This window comes from Balaenoptera acutorostrata, chromosome 13, assembly GCF_949987535.1.
Source record: "Balaenoptera acutorostrata chromosome 13, mBalAcu1.1, whole genome shotgun sequence".
Classification (NCBI taxonomy): Eukaryota; Metazoa; Chordata; class Mammalia; order Artiodactyla; family Balaenopteridae; genus Balaenoptera; species Balaenoptera acutorostrata.
The window spans coordinates 84,965,241-84,988,477 of NC_080076.1; the positions used below are offsets into that span (position 1 = coordinate 84,965,241).

At 36.7% G+C, this 23,237-nt stretch overlaps 1 protein-coding gene across 10 annotated transcripts in view; it reads right to left on the reverse strand.

The window, feature by feature from the left end:
• Positions 1–23,237, reverse strand: part of IFT81 (intraflagellar transport 81) — a 203,125-nt gene that overhangs the window by 1,904 nt on the left and 177,984 nt on the right. For all 10 annotated transcript variants that reach the window (XM_057526616.1, XM_007189523.2, XM_057526620.1 and 7 more), the window contains 4 exons: positions 10,483–10,569; positions 9,406–9,477; positions 9,236–9,321; positions 5,107–5,152 (listed from right to left, as the gene is read on the reverse strand). In XM_057526616.1, coding sequence (XP_057382599.1) covers positions 5,107–5,152; positions 9,236–9,321; positions 9,406–9,477; positions 10,483–10,569 — 291 coding nt within the window. The remainder of the gene's footprint in view (positions 1–5,106; positions 5,153–9,235; positions 9,322–9,405; positions 9,478–10,482; positions 10,570–23,237) is intronic.

Genomic DNA, 23,237 nt, shown 5'->3' on the forward strand with positions numbered 1-23,237 from the left:
AAAACAGAATTAAGAAAATATAATTTAAACATAACAGCAAATTTTTGACACAATGCCTGGCATGCAAATACATCTATTTAAGTCTACGTTACAAATAAAGTATCTTACAACAAATATTTTTATCCTCATAAACTAAAACAAAAGTAGTAACTCAGATCAAGAGTTTTAAGAGTACTGAGCATGATTTTAAGATTAAGGTACTACTTAACTGTAACTTTTCTTATATTATTGGAATAATTTCCTTGTCAAAATCCTAACAACCTATAAAAGTTATTTAAAGAACCAAAGACAGGATGTGGGGACTGTCTGTATCATAAATATTATGTTACTGTCACTTATTACAGATTTATTTTGTGGATAGTTGCAATGTACAAAAAATACTTGTCACAGATTTCATTGTTCTTAAAAGGAAGAGGTGGTACAGGAGGAGGAAAGTTACAACTTTCAGTACAATATTCCATCTTGGTAAGGCAAATTCTAGTATATGATAGTGTGAATTGTAGCACTATAGCTTGGTCTAATTTCAGAAACTCAGTTGGCATGAGGAGGTCTGTGGATGTCCAGTCTTTGCTGGTTTGGAAGGCATACGCTATTGTCAGTTTCAAAGCCTAGGTATGTTCTGTGTTTGCCTTGAAAATTTAGATCTACCCTAGGAGTGAGAGGATCAAGAAGCTTTGTTTCTTAAATGATACAGCCTGACAATCGGGGCATGAACTAATCAGTGGCTCATTTTGCTGGAACATGCTTGATGTCAGACTGCTGCTACTGCTTTCCCCCAAAATCCTGCAATAAAACACTACACTGGAAGGGGAAAGAATAATCTTTAATCATATTTAGCAATTAAGTTTGGGTCTTTGAAAGGATTCAAGGTTTGACAAATATTTCTCTACACATAGCATCCATCCAGATACTTTTCAAAACAAATGAAATAGAGGAATATTTTCATATAAAAAACATATATTACTTAACTTATGAAATACCTGGATGAAAGTCAATTATTGACAATCATACTAAATCCTAAAGCCCCCAAAATCTCTAGTTAAAATACTGTACAAATGAACGTACAACTTGATTCAAATACATACGTTCAAATATGAAAATTATTTTTTCCTTTTGAGTATGGCATGTCATTTCATAAATGGAATAAGGTGTACAGAACTCAATTTCTCTGATGAAATGGAAGAATCAGCTTTAATGTTTCTTTTTATTTTTTACTTAGATTAATATGATGGATATTTATTCACAATTCATACAAAAAGAATAGATGAACACTTTTTATAGATATGGCTGATTCCAGGTTTGGGACAGGAAATGTACAGAATGAGCCTTTTGTCTGGAACATTTTGTCATTCCAGAAAATAAAGAAGCCATCAAAGCCTAGTAGGATTGTTTCAAAAGGATTCAGGAGCTGACTTCAAGAGGCTTCCACCGGCCAAACATGGGGCAATTTGAGCATGGATAGGAATAATAATTGCAATTGATTGAAACATATAAAACATGTTAAATCTGGGAGTTATAAAGATACTTTTAAAGGATGATAAAAAATGAACTCATCATTTTGAAAACCAGTAATAAACAAATCAAGCAGTTATTCTGCCTTTCCTATATGACCTGTACTTTAGAGTAACCAAAGAGTTGGTAAGTTGCTCTTAACAGAATTATTCCAGCCAATAAATGAAGAAGGAACAACATAATTAGAATATGACTGTTTTGCAACCTCTAAGGAATTAATGGATTGAGGAAGTGATTTTCATTGGCTGCCTACATTACAAAAAGAGAGCTTCCCAAATACTGAATCGTATTTAATCAAGCCTCTGAACCTAACTGCCAATTCACAGGACATACTGGGGACAGAAGAACATGCTAACTGACACTACAGGGAGGCCATCAACAAAGCTCAGAATGCTGGAAAATGACAAATGATCAGTTTTTTTTCTTCCAAAAAATAAATTGTAAAGAAAAAAGATGGACTAGTAACCTAAAGAAAAAGGGACTTAAGAAATGTATCAACTAATAGCAATGTATGAACTCTTATTAGGATCCTGATCTGAACAAATAAACCATTAAGAAATTATGAGACAATTGGTGAAGTTTGAACATTGACTGGGTATTGGGTATTATGCAATTATTGTTAAATTATTTTTGGCATGATAATAGTATTGCAGTTATGTTAAAAAAAAAAAAAAGAGTCTTTATGATACATACTGAAATATGACCAGATAAAACAATTAAATCTCTGAGATTTGCCTAAAAATGGGCAAATCTGGGAGTGGGACTATAGATAAAACAAGACTGGTCACATATTTAATTACTGAAGTTGAGTGATGGTTACATGTGAGTTCTTTACATTATTTCCTCAATTTTTTATTTAGGCTTGAAATTTTCCATAATAAAAAATTTTAATTTTTTTAGTTCTTTTTAAAGTTTTTTTTCAAAAAGACTTTTAAAAAGTCTGCTTAGCAATTACTTCATTGTTTTCTACACTATTTGTTTTTCTGAAGTTCATTGTTAGAATATTACTTACAGGTTTATGGGAGCTAATTCAGCTTTTATGTAAAAGCAGATATATGTAAATATGTTTTTAATAATGACTCAAATGAAAAAATGAAAGTAAGAATGAATAATTTTACTATCACCAATTTATTGAGTCAGACCAATAGCTAAACTGTACAATGCATTAAGACTGAAACAAAGCCATATTTTTCATTTGTACTTTCAGGATGGACAAGCCTATATATATATATAATCATTTCCAGGCTGCAGACTCAAGAATATTTGAACATTGAAATTAGACACCCATATATAATCAGTATTTTAAAAGAAAAACTGCAGCCAACAATTTCTAACTCTGATACTACAAACTTGACACTCCTATTAGAAAAACTAATAAGGAACTTCAATTTTCAATAGTGAAACTAAGTAAAGAAACAGATAAAATGGCGTATAGTGAAGCATGGTTAGCATTCACTATGCAACATGGACTTAAAATCATTGAAGATTAGAATCAATTAGAAAAATCAATTAGTCATTTAAGTCCTGATGTTCAAGGCCCTACCACCTCTTCTACTAGGAGTGGCTCAGAGAACTGAGAAAACAAGACTCAATCACACGCTCCTATTTTTAGGAGCCCTCATATAAGACTGGCAGGTAGGGAGTGAGTATATTAAGTTTTTCGATTATTTGTATTAATTAAATCAATGTTTGTAAAGGACTTAGACTAGCCCCTGGCTCATAGTAAGAGCTTTGTGTTTATTAAATAAAATAAATGAATAAGTTTATACTTATCTCATACGTATAATCCCAGTATTCCCAGATACCTGGGAATAATCTGAAACTTGTAGTTCATTAAATGTGGCATTTTGTTTGTTATGCATGAACTCTTTGTTATTTAAAACTGGATTTCCCAAATGGGACCTAATGAAACTTAAAAGCTTTTGCACAGCAAAGGAAACCATAAACAAGACCAAAAGACAGCCCTCAGAAAGGGAGAAAATATTTGCAAATGAAGCAACTGACAAAGGATTAATCTCCAAAATTTACAAGCAGCTCATGCAGCTCAATAACAAAAAAACAAACAACCCAATCCAAAGATGGGCAGAAGACCTAAATAGACATTTCTCCAAAGAAGATATACAGATTGCCAACAAACACATGAAAGAATGCTCAACATCATTAATCATTAGAGAAATGCAAGTCAAAACTACAATGAGATATCATCTCACACCAGTCAGAATGGCCATCATCAAAAAATCTAGAAACAATAAATGCTGGAGAGGGTGTGGAGAAAAGGGAACACTCTTGCACTGTTGGTGGGAATGTAAATTGATACAGCCACTATGGAGAACAGTACGGAGGTTCCTTAAAAAACTAAAAGTAGAACTACCATATGACCCAGCAATCCCACTACTGGGCATATACCCTGAGAAAACCAAAATTCAAAAAGAGTCATGTACCAAAATGTTCATTGCAGCACTATTTACAATAGCCAGGACATGGAAGCAACCTAAGTGCCCATCATCGGATGAATGGATAAAGAAGATGTGGCACATATATACAATGGAATATTACTCAGCTATGAAAAGAGACGAAATTGAGTTATTTGTAGTGAGGTGGATGGACCTAGAGTCTGTCATACAGAGTGAAGTAAGTCAGAAAGAGAAAAACAAATACCGTATGCTAACACATATGTATGGAATCTAAGGAAAAAAAAAAAAAGATCATGAAGAACCTAGTGGCAAGATGGGAATAAAGACACAGACCTACTGGAGAATGGACTTGAGGATATGGGGAGGGGGAAGGGTAAACTGTGACAAAGTGAGAGAGTGGCATGGACATATATACACTACCAAACGTAAAATAGATAGCTAGTGGGAAGCAACCACATAGCACAGGGAGATCAGCTCGGTGCTCTGTGACCACCTAGAGGGGTGGGATAGGGAGGGTGGGAGGGAGGGAGATGCAAGAGGTAAGAGATATGGGAACATATGTATATGTATAACTGATTCACTTTGTTATAAAGCAGAAACTAACACACCATTGTAAAGCAATTATACTCCAATAAAGATGTTAAAAACAAAACAAAACAAAACTGGATTTCCCCCCTCCTCCCAAATTCATGTGCCTTCACTTTTCTACAACTAAATTCCTAAGGAAGAGTCTTCTTCTTTGAAAGGGAGTAAGAAAGTTCCAATTTCCTCTATAACCTTAAAAAAAATGACAATGGCATAACCATGTACTGAAAGCCTGAATAGACACATTAAAAAAAAAAATACATTCTTGGAACTTCCCTGGTGGTGCAGTGGTTAAGAATCCCCCTGCCAATGCAGGGGACACAAGTTCGATCCCTGGTCCGGGAAGATCCCACATGCCACGGAGCAACTAAGCCCGTGCGCCACAACTACTGAGCCTGCGCTCTAGAGCCCACGTGCCACAACTACTGAGCCCATGTGCTGCAACTACTGAAGCCTGTGTGCCTAGAGCCCGTGCTCCGCAACAAGAGAAGCCACAGCAATGAGAAGCCCAGGCCCCTGCTTGCTGCAACTAGAGAAAGCCTGCATGCAGCAACGAAGACCCAACGCAGCCAAAAAAAAAAAAATGCATTCTTACCTTTCCAAGATTTTCCTGTTCAGCAATATTTTTGGTATACTGTTCCCTGGGGAGTAAACATAATGATTTAGTTTACATTTACTTCAATCGATTTGGTCATACAATTAAATTATAAATTAACATATCTATCTAAATATATTAGACAATACAGTTTAGAGTACTAGAGTCAGAATGAAACCCATTATCAAACACTCCCTTTTCTAATCTTTAGTCAGTTCATCTAATAAACAGTAATATAAGGAAAAAACCAAGGCAAAATATCATGTAAGAAGTTAAATACTATTTCCAGTTAATCTACACTTAAATCAATGTCAATCCATTTGCTTAAATTACACTTTTTTTTTAAAGAGGTTTGCAGAAGAGAGAAAGGATACACATTTTTAAAAAACATTAAGTAGCATCTAACCCTGCAATCCAACTTCTAGGAAGTCATCCTACAGAAAAACTCTCATAAGTTAATAAAGATGAAAGCAAAGACTATTACTTCACCATTGCTTATAGTAGTGAAAATCTGCAACCAACTAAATGTTGATAGATGGGGGAATGTTTAAATAAATTATGGTACATCCGTTCAAAGGAATAATACAGACTTGTAAAAAAAGAATGAGGTAGATCTATAAATACTAAAGTGGAGAAAATTCTAGATAAATTATTAAGAAAAAAACTGTATATGTAGTTTAATTTTATTTATGTATACACACATATACAGACGTATTAGCAAAAGCAAGGGAAAAGAATATGGGGTAATATACAACAAAATATTAACAGTAGACATTTATGAGGTATGGCAGTGTGGACAACATTCAATTTTTGTGTGCTATACTTGATAATGGTTACTTCTTGTTTTTATAAGTATTTCTTTTGTAAGCTAAAAAAGTTACAAATTTTTAATGTAAAAATAGAAATACAAATAACATAATATTGTATTTTTAAACAAAGGTATAATTATATTTTAATATTATATAAGACAAAAAGTGAGATTTAAAGTGTTAAGGACAAAGATTGAAGGATGAGGACACAGGAACCAAGGACAAAGGAACCAATGACAAGAAGATAAGAGACTTTAGACCTCAAATTTGTATGGAAAAAGACTGTATTTCTGTGTAAAGCTACACAGTAGTACTTAAGAAGAAATTAAACAACACAAAATTGGGAATCTAAGAAGTCATAAACCACAAAGACAAACTCTGGCAGCTCAAGTGAAGAAAGATTTGCATTTATGTAAAAAGGGAGGTAAACATGATTAGAACAGAGAGAATGGCAATCAAAAGTACCTGAAGTCCTTACAGAGCTGAAGTGAAGGTAGAATTTGTGCACAGGAATAAGAGTGGAAGGAAATAGACACAATCTTGATGAACCTTCATTTTGCCCTTAAAATTTATGAGACACTAAGTCAAAACTGTTTACCTTTCTAGCTCTCCAATGAAAAAAAGCTGGGAGGAAATAAATGACATATCCCTCAAGAAGAATGTATGGTTATAATTAAGAGAGCTTTAAATAATTCATTTATTACCCTAGGCCTGAGGAATGTCCAAACTGTTTTAGAATTTCCATTTATATTTTATCAGGAAATCAACAGGCACATGCTCTTTCCCCATAACACTAATATGTAATTTTAGTTTATTCAATGAATTTATTCAAGAAATAATTACAGAGCACCTGTTATGTACCAAGCATGCCCTGGGATTTCAAAAAGAAAACAGGACAGACAGGGTCCTTGCCCTCTAGGAATTCATACTATATCATTTCCAAAATACTGCTGCATACATTATATTTAACTTGAGCCTCTGTGGTATATATTATTCTCCTTATTTTATAGATGAGGAATGATTTGTCCAAGGTCACAAAACTAGGAACTGGAAAAATCAGGTTAGAAACAATTTTATGGTCTCTCTCTAGTACTTTGATATATAATATGCTGCCTCCTTAAATAAAATTAAAATTTGCAGATGATCTTTCAAAACCAAGCTAATTTTTTACACCTTTGGCCTTACCAGGAAGTACCATAAAAGTAGAAAATGAAATAACATTAAAAATATTGTGTCTACAATAGTAATAATATTTTAAACATGTATCAGTGAGTTTAGAGTATAATTAACTCCATTTTATTCTTAACATTCTTATCACGTACTACTCTAGTCAGGGCGCAGTATTTTTCTATTGGAAAACTGAGGAATGGTAAAGGTTTACAATGATTTTTAAAATGATGAAGAGGAATATCTAGCTAGAAAACTGCTAAGAAAACTAATAGTTCAGGAGCTATATTTCCTTTTTTTTACTATTTATATTGATCACTTTGGAAGAAAAGAAACAATTTCTAAAACTTTTATTTTTCAAGAACAAAATTAACTTCTCATATTTGTGAAATATTAGCATTGACTATATAGATTTAATGAGCAAAGTTTACATTCAATGAAAGAATTTGAATAAGTACATTCAGTATGTTTTTTTTAATGTAGACTTATTATTTTTTTTAAATATTTATTTATTTATTTGGCTGTGTCGGGTCTTAGTTGCGGCATTTGGGATCTTTTGTTGCGGTGCGCGGACTCTCTAGTTGTGGTGCGCGGGCTCCAGAGCACGTGGGCTTCAGTACATGCAGCACGCGAGCTCTCTAATTGTGGCACGTGGGCTCCGGAGTGCGCAGGCTCAGTAGTTGCAGCATGTGGGCTTAGTTGCTTCGCGGCATGTGGGATCTTAGTTCCCTGACCAGGGATCGAACCTGTGTCCCCCTGCATTGCAGGGGGATTCTTAACCACTGGACCACCAGGGAAGTCCCTGTATGTTTAATATGTTAGACTATTAAAAAATAATATCCTATTTATAGGATATTTTTGGTCTGGCCTGCATTATATAAAAAAAATTTAGACTTCGCAAAACATTCTACTTCTTAGATTCCTTTCTGTAATATTAATGTATATGCCACTAAAAATCTCAACTGCAGTCTAGAATAAATGTGAATCCTACACTTCATTTGAGTTCTTACCGAATGGTAAAAGCAAAACATTTGAATTATGATAAGGGGCAAAGAAAGCTTATCTTGTTCATTACTGCATTTTATCAAAGCTAGCAATTCAACTATAAACATATTTTTTAAGACAGCATTTGATTTATTACAATATGCTCCAAGCTAGGATTACAAAAAGAAAAAATCACCATATAAGGACTAGTAGTATTTATACACCCTTCTTTGCCTTCTTTGTTTGTTTTTTTTTTTTTTTAGAGGAAAGCTCATTGCTGCTTTTTTATTTATTTATTTATTTATTTATTTATTTATTTATTTATTTATGGCTGTGTTGGGTCTTCGTTTCTGTGCGAGGGCTTTCTCTAGTTGTGGCAAGCGGGGGCCACTCTTCATCGCGGTGCGCGGGCCTCTCACTATCGTGGCCTCTCTTGTTGCGGAGCACAGGCTCCAGACGCGCAGGCTCAGTAATTGTGGCTCACGGGCCCAGTTGCTCCGCGGCATGTGGGATCTTCCCAGACCAGGGCTCGAACCCGTGTCCCCTGCATTGGCAGGCAGATTCTCAACCACTGCGCCACCAGGGAAGCCCCCCACCCTTCTTTGTTTTAAAGGCTGACACACTGCAATCACACAGTTTCTAGCTGAAATGCAGTCACTCACACTGCACAATGAGCAGGTGAACAACCAGAGGCCAGGCCATGTAGGACTTGAAAAATAGACCAACCTTAGTGCTTTTAAAAAAGCAATTATGAAATTATACGTATTCCTGAGGAGGGGGTAATGGGGATTAACTGCTTAATGGTTGTAAGAGTTTCTGTTTCGGGTGATGGAAAAATTTTGGTAATATATAGTGGTTATGGTTGCATAATATTTTTAATGTAATCAATGCAACACTTTTAATTATACACTTAAAAATGGCAAATTTTATGCTATTTATCTTTTGCCACAATAGAAAAGTAAGCAAGCAAGCAAGAAAAATTATATGTATTCTTACTTAGTCAGCAGGGCTGGACTATCCAGAAGATGTTTAACAAGATTTAATCCTAAATAATATCTTACTATTTGCTTATTTAAGTACTCTGACTTTGTATAATTCCATCTTATTTATAAAACGTCTATAGATTAAAACATGAAGTAACTCAATATAAAAACAACAAAATTACTTGCCTAATTGCCTTTCTTTTTTCTTGTTGATCAGAAGAGACATATGCCTTCATTTCATCAGTAGCACGACAAAGTTGTACTTCTAGGTTCTAAGTGGAAAGACTAAGCTTTAGGTTAAGTCCTTGACACAGAAAAATCTCAGAAAAATTTTTGATCCACTTTCTTTGTCTTACCTTAATCATACAATTTGTATAATGGTATCTACTTTCGTCTTGAAGACATTCTTCATGGAGTCCTCTGACTTCCTAATGTATATAATTTTAAATGGCCAACATTATCGAAAGAATAATCAGATACAGAAAGGATGACTAAATTTACAACAAAAGAAATACCATTAGACTATTTCCTCTTCTGCAACCGAAACTTTATTATAATAGACTAGGTTGCAATCTTTGCTAGAGATCACTCATATCACTCTACAACCTAAAAGTTTAGTTATTTATTAAGTACCTACTGTGTGCCCAGCTCTGTGCTAGGTGCTGGGGACAGAGGAGTGAACAAGACAGGTCCCTGCTCTCATTCAAGTAGAGGAAACAGACATAAACAAGGAAACATGTAATGAAGGTAGTTTCAGATGGGAAAAAGTGCTATGAAGAAAATTCTGCAGTAGAATGTGATAGGGTGACTGAGTGGGCAATGTTAGGTGATCAGAGAAGACCTCTAAGAGGATGTGACACTTAGGGTGAGACCTAAAAGGTGAAAAGGAGAGATCAAGGCAAAGAGTTGGTGGTAGAGTATCCCAGAGAGAGAAGAATACATGCAAAACCCCCAAGATGAAAACAAGCTTGGCCTGTTTGAAGTACAAGAAGGCGGCCAGTGTGGCTGGGGCCCTGTGGGCGAGGAGTAGAGCACGTGGATATGAAGTTCATGGAAGCAGGTAGGGCCTTATAGACCACAGTTCTGAAGTTAGATTTTAAGTGCAACAGGAAGCCAGTGGAGGGTAGTCTAAGTGTTGTATAGGTTTCTTTGGCTGCTCTATGGAGAATAAACCTTAGGAAGGCAAGCGTGGAAGGGGAGAGTAGGTGGGAGGTTACAGTGCGAGTCTAGGGGGCCTGGACTCTGGCGGTAGGGGTGCAGATGGAGAATTTAGTATGTACACATCAAGTTTGAAGAAATAAAAATCTCTGCTGCTTAGGAGACAGACTCAGGGGATGAGGGTAAAGATTTGGGAATCTTTTGACATTGGTAGTGAAAATATGCATATACAGGCAGTTTCTGCTAAGTTGTTAAAATAAAAACTGTCTTCTTACCTGTTCTAATTTGGACCGATTGCTTTCAAGGCCAGCTGCACAGCTATCATACTGGGATTTCTTTTCATCACACTCCTGGGTTAATTCCTAGTATGAAAAGGGTAATTAATTGAATAAGTAAAAAACAAAGGCCTAAAATGTAGCTCTGAAACAATACATGCCCTTGTCAGTCTTGTAACTTAACTCTAAGCTTCTTGGCATACTTAGGAGTTATTTATACAACAATCAGACATTTGAGAATTATGACAGATGAAGGTGCTGATAAAAACAATAGCTGCCATGTATTGAGCTGTGTGCCAGGCTCTCTGTTAGAAGCTGGGGATAAAACAGTGAGCGAAACAGCCAAAAATCCTTCCCCTCAAGTAATGCTCAGACAAGTAAACAGGCTGAGTGCTATGATGGATGAATGAAAGGTGTTATAGGAGCACATGGGACGCACACTGGACCTAACCCAGGCTTGGGGATCAGTGCGGACAACCTCCTGGAGAAATTGATATCTAAGCTGAGGTACGAAGGATTAGTAAGAATAGTTAGAAGGGACAAGAGGAGGAGAATGTTCATAAAAAAAGGAACACTATGTATGAAGTCTGGGACTTGGAACTAGAGAGAAGAAGGACAATTTAGGACATATAAGTAGTTTATTATACTGGAGCATGTCTGGGAAGTGTGAGAAGAGGCTGAAGACTTTGGCAGAGGCCTGATCAGAACTTTGTAAACCATGTTAAGGGTGTTTGAGCTTTACCTTTAAAAATAACTAAGTCTCAAAAAAAAAAAAAAAAAAAACTAAGTCTCAAAACAACCTCTTGAGGTAGATATTAATATCCCCACATTGTGCAAAGACAAGTATCTTGCAAAAGATTGTATTGCTGGAAAGACGTGTTAGAATTTGAATTCAGGCTGTTTGAGTAGTTTCACACTTTCTTCTAACATAATATTTTGAAACAGATAATCTGAAAATCTTCTTCTACCAACACCTGGAAATGCTATAAGTATCAACAAATGCTTGATAAGGTAGGGCAAACATCCTTTCAGATCCAGAGCTAACTGAACTCTCAAGGAAGTAAAAGGAATTACCAGGACTAGAAACAAAGGATGATAGCCTATGGCTACACTTGGTGAAGGAGTTGGGAGTCAATCTTGATAACAGAATGGTTATAATGTCCAGGCAGGGCAAATGACCTGGAAACCTGTGAATAAAGGGTTAACACCAGGCCTGGATTGATTCAGGCCAGCCTGGGAATGACCTTGGTTTCATACAGCACCGTTTCCTTGGGAACTGGAGAGTTAACATAAATGGGTAATATTGTGTGGTGCTTCTGTTGTGTGGGACTGCATCTGGTTTGGGGTGACTAGCACAGTATAAAAGATTGGTGGGAAAAAGGAGCCATGGCTTTTTTGAATCAAAGTGACCTACAGACATCTAAGGCTCTCATGGTTGACAGTCACATACACCCCAAGTGGGAGAAGGGGCAACAGAGGCTGTGTACTTGGGTAGCTGCTGGGCCTGTCAATGAGATGAAGATACTATAGTATATGAAAGCCTTTTTTTGTTTGTGAGTTTGATGGCCAAACTGATCAGTAAATGCAGCTATGTTACTTCAGAGGAGGATGGAAAAAAGGAGTCTGTCCTCAGGCAGGTTTGGGATTTGGATTTACCTTACCTACGTGGTCTAAGAACTCCCAAGCTGAGACATTAACTCAAAATTAGCTCCAAGCTTGTGATATTCCTAAAACACCTGGCAGAACAACAGCAAAACCACTCTGGAGGGACACACCCTCCATCTTAGCTGCCAGGACTCAAGAGACAAAACCCTACTAAAGACCACCTAGAGGGGTGGGATGGGGAGGGTGGGAGGGAGGGAGATGCAAGAGGGAAGAGAAATGGGAACATATTGTATGTGTATAACTGATTCACTTTGTTATAAAGCAGAAGCTAACACACCATTGTAAGGCAATTATACTTCAATAAAGATGTTTAAAAAAAACCCAACAAACCCTACTAAAGATAAACTCACAATCCAAAAGTATAAATATATAAGGAACAATCAATCCATTATGAGTGAGAATCAGAAGATATAAAACACACAGCAGAACTATACCTCCAGGAACTTCGAATACTAGAAGAAAGTCTATTAAATAAATATGCTTAAAATAATTAAAGTTATAAAGGAGGAACTGAAAATAAAAGACTAAAAAAGGCACAGTGAGTAAAAATAGACAAAAATGAAAAAAAAAGTCACTGAAATTAAAAACTAAGTAGGTGACATAAACATAAGATTGGCTCAGGAGATAAAATAATGAACTAGAAAACAGAGCTGAAGAAATTATCCAAAATTCATCACAGAGAGAGACAAAGAGATGAAAATATGAAAATGAGGTTAAACAACAGGGAACAGAATAAATACATCTAGCGTATATCTAACAGGAGTTGCTGAAGGACAGACTAGAAAGACCAGGGGAGAGAATATTTGAAGATATCATGTAGAATTTTTCCAGAATTAATGGGAGACAAAAAAGCACAGGTTCCAGCAGAGCAGATAAAACTAAATCTGTACTTAGATCATGGCAGTGAATCTGGACAACACCAAAGACAAAGATAAAAATATTAAAACCATCTACAGATTTAAGGCAATCCCTATCAAAATACCAATGTTACTTTTCACACAACTAGAACAAATAATTTTAAAACTTGTATGGAAACACAAAAGACCCTGCATAGCCAAAACAATCAGAAAGTAGAATAGAGCTGGAGGTATCATACTCCCTGACTTCAGACTATACTACAAAACTATGGTAATCAAAACAGTATGGTACTGGCAACAAAAACAGACACATAGATCAATGGAACAGAATAGAGAGCCCAGAAATAAACCCACACACTTATGGCCAACTAATCTATGACAAAGGAGACAAGAATATACAATTGAGAAAAGACAGTCTCTGCAATAAGTGGTGCTGGGAAAACTGGACAGCTACGTGTAAAGGAATGAATTGGAACATTTCCTCACACCATGTACAAAAATAAACTCAAAATGGAAAAGGGAACCCTCCTGCACTGTTGGCGGGAATGTAAATTGATACAGCCACTATGGAGAACAGTATGGAGGTTCCTTAAAAAACTAAAAATAGAACTACCATATGACCCAGCAATCCCACTACTGGACATATACCCTGAGAAAACCATAATTCAAAAAGTCATGGGGGGGCTTCCCTGGTGGCGCAGTGGTTGAGAATCTGCCTGCTAATGCAGGGGACACGGGTTCGAGCCCTGGTCTGGGAAGATCCCACATGCCACGGAGCAGCTGGGCCCGTGAGCCACAATTGCTGAGCCTGCGCGTCTGGAGCCTGTGCCCCGCGACGGGAGGGGCCGCGATAGAGAAAGGCCCGCGCACCGCGATGAAGAGCGGTCCCCGCACCGCGATGAAGAGTGGCCCCCGCTTGCCGCAACTGGAGAAAGCCCTCGCACGAACCGAAGACCCAACACAGCCAAAAATAAATAAATAAATAAATAAATAAATAAGAAAATCCTTTAAAAAAAAAAAAAAAAAAAAAAAGTCATGGGGGCTTCCCTGGTGGTGCAGTGGTTGAGGGTCCGCCTGTCGATGCAGGGGACACGGGTTCGAGACCTGGTCTGGGAAGATCCCACATGCCACGGAGCAACTGGGCCCGTGAGCCACAATTGCTGAGCCTGCGCGTCTGGAGCCTGTGCTCCGCAACAGGAGAGGCCGCGATGGTGAGAGGCCTGCGCACCGCGATGAAGAGTGGCCCCCGCTCGCCGCGACTAGGGAGAGCCCTCGCACAGAAATGAAGACCCAACACAGCCAAAAATAAATAAATAAATTAAAAAAAAAAAAAAAAAAAGTCATGTACCACAATGTTCATTGCAGCACTATTTACAATAGCCAGGACATGGAAGCAACTTAAGTGTCCATAGACAGATGAATGGATAAAGAAGATGTGGCACATATATATAATGGAATATTACTCAGCCATAAAAAGAAATGAAATTGAGTTATTTGTAATGAGGTGGATGGACCTAGAGTCTGTCATACAGAGTGAAGTAAGTCAGAAAGAGAAAAACAAATACCGTATGCTAACACATATATACGGAATCTGAAAAAAAAAAAAAAAAAAAGGTTGTGAAGAACCTAGGGGCAGGACAGGAATAAAGACGCAGATGTAGGGAATGGACTTGAGGACATGGGGAGGGGGAAGGGTAAGCTGGGACGAAGTGAGAGAGTGGCACGGACTTATATACACTACCAAATGTAAAATAGATAGCTAGTGGGAAGCAGCCGCATAGCACAGGGAGATCAGCTTGGTGCTTTGTGACCACCTAGAGAGGTGGGATAGGGAGGGTGGGAGGGAGGAGAAATGGGGATATACGTATATGTATAGCTGATTTACTTTGTTATGCAGCAGAAACTAACACACCATTGTAAGGCAATTATACTTCAATAAAGATGTTTAAAAAAAAATAAAAAATAAACTCAAAATGGATTAAAAACCTAAATGTAAAAAACCATAAAACTCCCAGAAGAAAACAGGCAGAACACTCTTTGACCTAAATCACAGCCATATTTTTTGGGTCTGTCTCCTAAAACAAAGGAAACAAAAGCAAAAATAAACCAATGGGACCTAATTAAACTTAAAAGCTTTTGCATAGCAGAGGAAACCATGGACAAAACGGAAGATAACCTACTGAATGGGAGAAAACATTTACAAATGATATCACTGATAAGAGGTTAATATCCAAAATATATAAACAGCTCATATAACTCAAAAAAAAAAAAAAGTTAAAAAATGGGCAGAAGACCTGAAAAGACATTTTTCCAAAGAAAATATACAGATGGTCAACAGGAACATGAAAAGATGCTCAAGATCATTAATCATCAGTGAAATACAAATCAAACCCACAATGAGATATCACCTCACACCTGTCAGAATGGCTATCATCAAAGAAGACCACAAATAACAAATATTGGTAAGGACGTGGAGAAAAGGGAACCTTTGTACATTTTTGATGAGAATGTAAATTGGTGCAGCCACTGTGGAAAACAGTATGGAGGGTCCTCAAAAAACTAAAAATAGAATTACCATATGATCCAGCAATTTCACTCCTGAGTATATATCCAAAGAAAATGAAAACATTAATTTGAAAAGATATATGCATCCCAATGTTCACAGCAGCATTATTTACAATAGCCAAGACATGGAAGCAACCTAAGTGTCGATCAAGAGATGAATGGAAAAAGAAGATGTGGTATATATATATATGCGTATATATATATATATATACAATGGAATACTACTCAGCCATTAAAAAGAATGAAATTTTGCCATTTACAACAACGTGGATGAACTTGGAGGGTACTATACTTAGTGAAATAAGTCAAAGAGAAAGACAAATACTGTACGATATTACTTTTCTGTGGAATCTAAACAATAAAACAAACTAGTGACTATAACAACAAAAATTAAAACTAAATATAGGGAAGACATTACCTAAAAAGAAATGAGAATTAAACCGATAGCAGATCCCTCAACACAACAAGAGAAAGCAGAAAGCAATGAAAATAATTTTTTTTTCTGACCAAGTCACTATTTAAGAAGAAAAACAAAGATGGTTTACTTTTGGCAATGATTCTTTACTGAGAGAACTACTAAAAGAAAAAAAAATAAAACAAGGAAATTTCATTTCAAGAAGAAGGAAACTGAATCCAGAAGTAAGGAATAAAGTACATGAAGCAATGGTGAGAACTGCTAAATACGTGGGTAAATCTAAACAGGAAATGACTGTATTAAGTAGTAATTATAACAGTAATGACCACCATGACAACCACTTTTAGAGATGAAGAAATAAAATGGAAATAAAATACCACAGGATAACAACACATGTGTAAGGCAGGAGAGGGTGTTAAATTATTCTGAGGTTCCTGTATTGTTCAGGAGATTAACAATTGTTCAGCTGATTAACTTTAGGCAGGAAAAATATGTTAAAAATTTAAGAGTAAACAATATCAGAATAGATGAAGATAGAAAAGGAAATAAAGGGAAAAAAGAATATAAAGAAAACAGGATTGATGCAACAGAGGGCAGAAAGAGGAAAAGAAACATCGAAAAGCACAGTACATAGGATGTACAAAATAGAAATAAATTCCAATGTATCAACAATAAGAGTAAATGTAAATGGGACTAAACTCACCAATTAAAAGACAGATTCTCACACTGTAAAGCAACTATACTCCAATAAAAATTTTTTTAAAAAAAAATTCTCAAACTGGAGGTAAGAAACTATATCCACACAAAATCCAACTATATGCTATTTATGAGACTTACATAGGACAAAGATAAGGACATAGAAAGCTGAAAGTGAACAAATAAAAAGACATACCAAGCAACACTAATCATAAGAAAGCTGCCACACTTATGTTAATAGCAGACAAAATAAGGCTCCTAGACAAAAAGCACTGCAAGGAATAAAGAGTCATAAAATAATGATAAAATGAATAATTTTAAGTGTTTTTTTAAAAAACCAGGAATCTTTAAATTGTGGTAAAATACACATAACATAAAATTTACCATTTTAACAATTTTTAAGGCTACAGTTCAGCTGTATTAAAAACATTCACATTATTGTGCAAGCAATCTCCAGAACTCTTTTCACCTTGCAAAACTGAAACTCTATACTTATTACACCACAAGTTCCCATTCACCAGGAAGTTTTGAACAACACATTTAAGAAGCTTGATCTGACAAACACATGGAGAACCCAGCACTCAACAACTGGAAAATACATTCTTTTCCGGATCAAGTCACTAAAAAAATTATGTTGGCCTCAGCTCTCTCCATGGCCACACTTAACTCTCAAAGACTATGGAGCTACACTTTAAAAATCCTCAAGGAAAGAAAGCATGATGTAAGGGTTTTCATGCTCAATCAAGCAGTTGTTGAAATATTTAAGGCAACAAACTCTAGATTTGCAAGAACTCATCAGGTAATATTGCTCTACTAAGCTTTGAGGACGCTACTAGAAAACAAATTGAGAGACAATAAAAAGTAGGAAAATGGGCAGTGAGAGGATTGTTAATGAGCACTGAATCTGACAAGTACAGGTATAACACTAAAGACAAAAGTGGGAACTAGGGTAATAGAACAGAACATAAATGTTATATGCCCTGACAATGTAGACACGATACCATAAAACCTGCAGGGAGGGGAAGGGGAAAAGAAGGTGGAAGGCAGAATGAATAAGCCAGCTTCCTCAATTTTTAATTGCTGGGGATGGATGGGGGAATGTCAAAAGATATAACTTAAACCTGATGAATCAAGTCATAGTATAAGCATATTACAAGTATAAAGGCAAACAGTAAGAAAGACAATACAAATGACCAAAATCAGGTGCTAAAGCAGAGGGAAGGAGAAGTTAGAGGAAAAATACCAATTTCATCACTACTCATAGTGGGGATTAATACATACTATCACCAGAAATGGATGATTAATGGTGGCATTACAGATATAACCAGTAGAGCAAAACCAGAGCCAGAAAATATGAGAGAGAGACACACAGACACAGAGGATGAACAGAGGAATTTATTTTTATAGGCTTTAAAGTCAGAAGCAAAACATAAAATGCACAAAGACCAAATATTTCTGCATATCAATAAATATGAACTGGCTAAACTTATTTATTAAAATAAAACTTTCAGATTATGTCACAACACAAAACACAGTTCAAGATCTATTCAGAGACACACCTAAAACAAGGTAAAATTTTAAAAGCTGAAAGCAAAAGATGGGCAAAAGTACAGCAGGCAAATGCAAACAAAAGGAAGCAAACATTAATATCAGTCAGAGTTGACTTCTGGCACCCCACCAAAAAAAAAGCCTTTGTTTTTTTTAGAGAGTAGAACAAAGGTGTGGAGATCAAACTTCAGGTAGCCAATAAATAATTATCCATTCATGAATTTTCAGAAAATTTCTGGAAAATATATAAGGAACTGTTATCAGTTATTATTTCTGGGGAGTATGCTAGGGGTGGGGTGTAGAGAGAGAAATAATTTCTATTCTTTCCCTTAACCAATTCCTTACAGTTTGAATTCTGGCCAAGAGCATGGTTTTACTTCTATAAGAAAAAACAATCAACAAGAAATATTTCAATGAAATCAATAATTACCACATTGTATATATACTCTAAAACAAGTATTTTAGCTTTTTCCCATATATTAGCAATTATATGTATTATGTCATTTAATTACATATAATTTACGGAACGGCATCTAAAAAAACAAACATGAAGATTTTCAAGATGCTATCTAATTCTAGATAATTATAAAAGGTTTAGATAAACATAAGTTGTGATTTTCAAAGTCTTGAGATTTTCAAACAATTTTCAAACAGTTATGAACATTCAAATTTATAACAAAATGCAAATAAAAAGAATGGAAATGTACTAACAATTCACTATAAAATTTCCTAAATATTTGAGAGTTGTCCATGAAAGCAAGAAGTATAAAGTATTTTTAAGTACTCCTGCACTTTAACAATATGATAATACATCTGTGTAGTTTTGAGTGTTAAATATACTTACGCAAGTTAAAAATAAACACTATTCAAAGCAGAGAACAATTACGAATTTCAGTTAATATTTGGCACAGCTTAAAGTCAATGAAGCGGCTTTTTTTTTCAGTATACTTTTTATTACAAAAGGTTTCTGGGTAAAAATAGAACTATAGGGACTTCTCTGGTGGTACAGTGGTTAGGAATCTGCCTGCCAATGCAGGGGACATGGGTTCGATCCCTGGTCCGGGAAGATCCCACGTGCCGCGGAGCAACTAAGCCTGTGCACCACAACTACTGAGCCTGCACTCTACAGCCCGCAATTCACAACTACTGAGCCGGCGCTCCACAACTACTGAAGCCCGCGCGCCTAGAGCCCGTGCTCCGCAACAAGAGAAGCCACTGCAATGAGAAGCCCGCGCACCGCAATGAAGAGTAGCCCCTGCTCGCCGCAACTAGAGAAAGCCCGCGCACAGCAATGAAGACCCAACGCAGCCAAAAAAAAAAAAAGAGAACTATACATGGATGTGGGAGATTAACACATGGAGCTAAGCAAAATGAGCATCAAGGACTCACCAACTGCACTGAATTCAAACATTTAAAAAAACTAAAAAGTTAATGAAAATGTGGGCAAGTTCTGTACTCTTAGATTTTTTAAATTATGGTAAAATATATATAAAATAAAAACTATCACTTAAACCATTTTTAAGTGTACAGTTCAGTGGCATTAAGTACCTTCACACTGCTGTGCAACCATCACCACCATCCATCTCCAGAACTCTTTTCATCTTCTAAAACTGAAACTCAGTACCCATTACTTTTCAACATGGCAGAAGACAGAGATGAAAATGCTTAGAGGACCTAGGGGCCCCTTGACTTGATGAGTGTGTTAAGAACTGGAGAGTTGTATTATTTGAGAATAGTAGTGAGACAGCTATATTTCTTTGTAATGGAAGAGGCAGGAAGTAGACATACAGAGAAATCTAGTTAAATCGTATAAAAATGAACTTCAGGTTCTGGTTACATTATTATAATAAATGACTTTTTTCTAATTTATTTATTTATTTTTAATTTATTTTTGGCTGTGTTGGATCTTCGTTGCTGCGCGCAGGCTTTCTCTAGTTGCAGCAAGCAGGGGCTACTCTGTTGCGGTGCGCAGGCTTCTTATTGCTGTGGCTTCTCTTGTTGTGGAGCACGGGCTCTAGGTGTGTGGGCTTCAGTAGTTGTGGCGCGTGGGCTCAGTAGTTGTGGCTCACGGGCTCTAGAGCACAGGCTCAGTAGTTGTGGTGCATGGGCTTAGTTGCTCTGCAGCATGTGGGAATCTCCCCGGACCAGGGCTCGAACCCCTGTCCCCTGCATTGGCAGGCAGATTCCTAACCATTGCGCCACCAGGGAAGTCCCTATAATAAATGACTTTACAGAATTAAAGATTTGGTATATGATTTTACTTAGAAAACAATTTAGTTGAAAAGCAATAGTATTCCTTCCTTTAAAACCATTTTTTAATAGTTATAATGATAAATACCTTTTAAAAAAGTCTTTATGTATTACTCATTGCTGTTGCAAAGTACCTTATATGTGTTATTTAATTTTACAACCACCCTATTAAGAAGGGACTAGTTTACAGGTGAGGAAACCGAAGTTTATAGAGATGAAGTCATCTACCCAAGGTTATCTAGGGTCTGCCTGATTCTCTAGCCCATGTTCTTAAATCATTCTATCCATATTGTCTCCCTATAATTAGCACAATTGGTACCCTCTGCTTTTCACCTGCTGACATTTAGGATAAAGCTTATCCTAAATCTATGTGACATATGCCCTAAATGGCCCAACACTGACAGATGGCACAGTTTAGTTTCATACATTAAATGGTTCTTTTATTGAACTAATAAATTATCAATATATTTCAAAAGAATTAACAAGTGTGGAGCAGAATGGCACAGTATAGAGGAAGAGGGCTTTGAACTCACAGAGACTGCAGTTTGAGTCCTTGTGCCAACACTTAAGTCATCTTAAACAAGTTATTTGACTTCTCTAAGCCTCAATTTCCTTATCTAAGGACAATCTGAAAATATTTTATAATTGTGAATATTAAATGCATGAATGAGAAAGCATTAAGAGAACACTGTGAGGGCTCAATAATAATTATTTATATAATTCTGTAGAGATCTGCTTCTAGCTCTAGAAGATTCTTGCCACTTATATTTATACTTGATTTTTAAAATACTTTAAAAAATGTTCCGTTAATGAATTCCACAAATATTTATTGAACAACTACATTGTTCTAAACATGGTTCTATAAACCAGACACTCACAACTCTGGTAGATATTACTGTAAGGACCTTAATAGCAAATTTTTTTTAACTCCAAAAATAGAGAATTCCCTGGTGGTCCAGTGGTTAGGACTCCGTGCTTTCACTGCCGAGGGTCCACCCAGGGTCGGGGAGCTAAGATCCCACAAGCTGCGTGTTGTGGCAAAAAAAAACTCCCAAACACAAAAAACAAAAATAAACTCTAAGTATACGAAGTAATTTCATTTGCATCATACAGTATTAAACCAAAACCCAAGAGGGTCTTTCCTGAAGTCTTCTCAGACTTCATCTAGTCTTACTCCATGCTCTTTTTGGTAACTGCATCTTCTCCTGAGCTGTGATCAAACATCACATCTAGGCAGATGATTACACACTTCAACTTGAGCCCCCATATCTTCTCCTGAACTCTTGCTAGATCTTAACTTTGAAGTGTCTATAAGAAATTCATCATTTCTCCTCTTCTTCGCCCACTGCTACCACCAAAACTAGCTCTTCCTCATCCCTAATCTGCACTGTTAGTGGTTTCAAACCTCAAAATTATTTTGCTATCTTCTGTTTCCTTGTCCATAATTAGTGTTCTTCCATATACCATTCAGATCTATTCCTTCTCGTCCATTCCTTCCACCAACACTAGTTTGGGACCTCATTCCCTCTAACTTAGGCTATCAAAAGGCACTTGATGCCACTTTTATTTGTTGAAAATAATAATTATAAAGACTATGGCAAACAAGGGAAATATATTAACTGAATAGAACCTTAAAGTAACTAAATGCAATGTATACTACCATTCCAACCATGTAGAAAAAGTATATATAAGAGGACAAGGATAAAATGCAAAGATGAACACTGTTCAGCTGTTAATAATAGGATAATGGGTGGTGTAGTAAAGATGTTAAGCAGCAGTCCCCAACCTTTTTGGCACCAGGGACCAGTTTCGAGGAAGACAATTTTTCCACGGACCAGGGCAGGGCGGGAGATGGTTCCGGCGGTAATGCCAGCGATGGGGAGCGATGGAGAGCGGCAGATGAAGCTTCATTCGCTTGCCTGCTGCTCACCTCCTTCTCTGTGGCCTGGTTCCTAACAGGCCACAGACCAGTAGCAGTCCACAGCCCGGGGGTTGGGGACCCCTGAAGTAAAGTACCCAAAGTACCCACAGCCTCTCCAGAAGGAAAATTCTCTAGGCAGCCATATTTAGTACCATATCACCCTCCTTTCTGCTGATCCTTACCCACAAGCATAGCCGGTTACACTAAGGATGGATCCTCGGTCTGACCTGAGGATAGCCAGTAATCTCTGAGGTAGTCTGGTGTGGAAAACTGCCCCCAAAAGAGAGGAGCTGCACCAGGAGTTTAAATTACAAAAGGCAGAGAAAACAGGGCAGTTATAGTGAAAACTTCAACATGTATGTAGAGAGAAAGGCTACAGTGTGAGATATGAACAATGAGGAGCCATAAGCAAGCTAAGGTTACAAGTATGCCAACCCAAAGAATGAGGAGAAACTAAAAGATGGAGAAAAGAAACATAGGCAGACATACAGCTGGTGGCAGGCACAGTGAGAAGCCAATACAGAGTGATTCACTGTGTCATGTTATTGGTGTAGTATGAGTATGAAGAACTTGGCTCTGCCATTTACCAGCTGTGTAACCTTGGGCAAGTCCTGTATCCCTCTGTGCCTTTATCTGCTTATTTGTGTAAAGGGTGGTTTATCTAACTGGGTGGTTACGAGGCCTGAATGAGTAATGTAACAGTACCTGGCACACAGAAAGCACTTGATAAATGCTATTACTATCACATTCATCATCATTATCCACAAGCTCCCGCTAAGGTTCCTGAAGCTTCGCTGAAGCAAATGCTCGGGTAGAGAAGTATAGTACCTCTACCTGC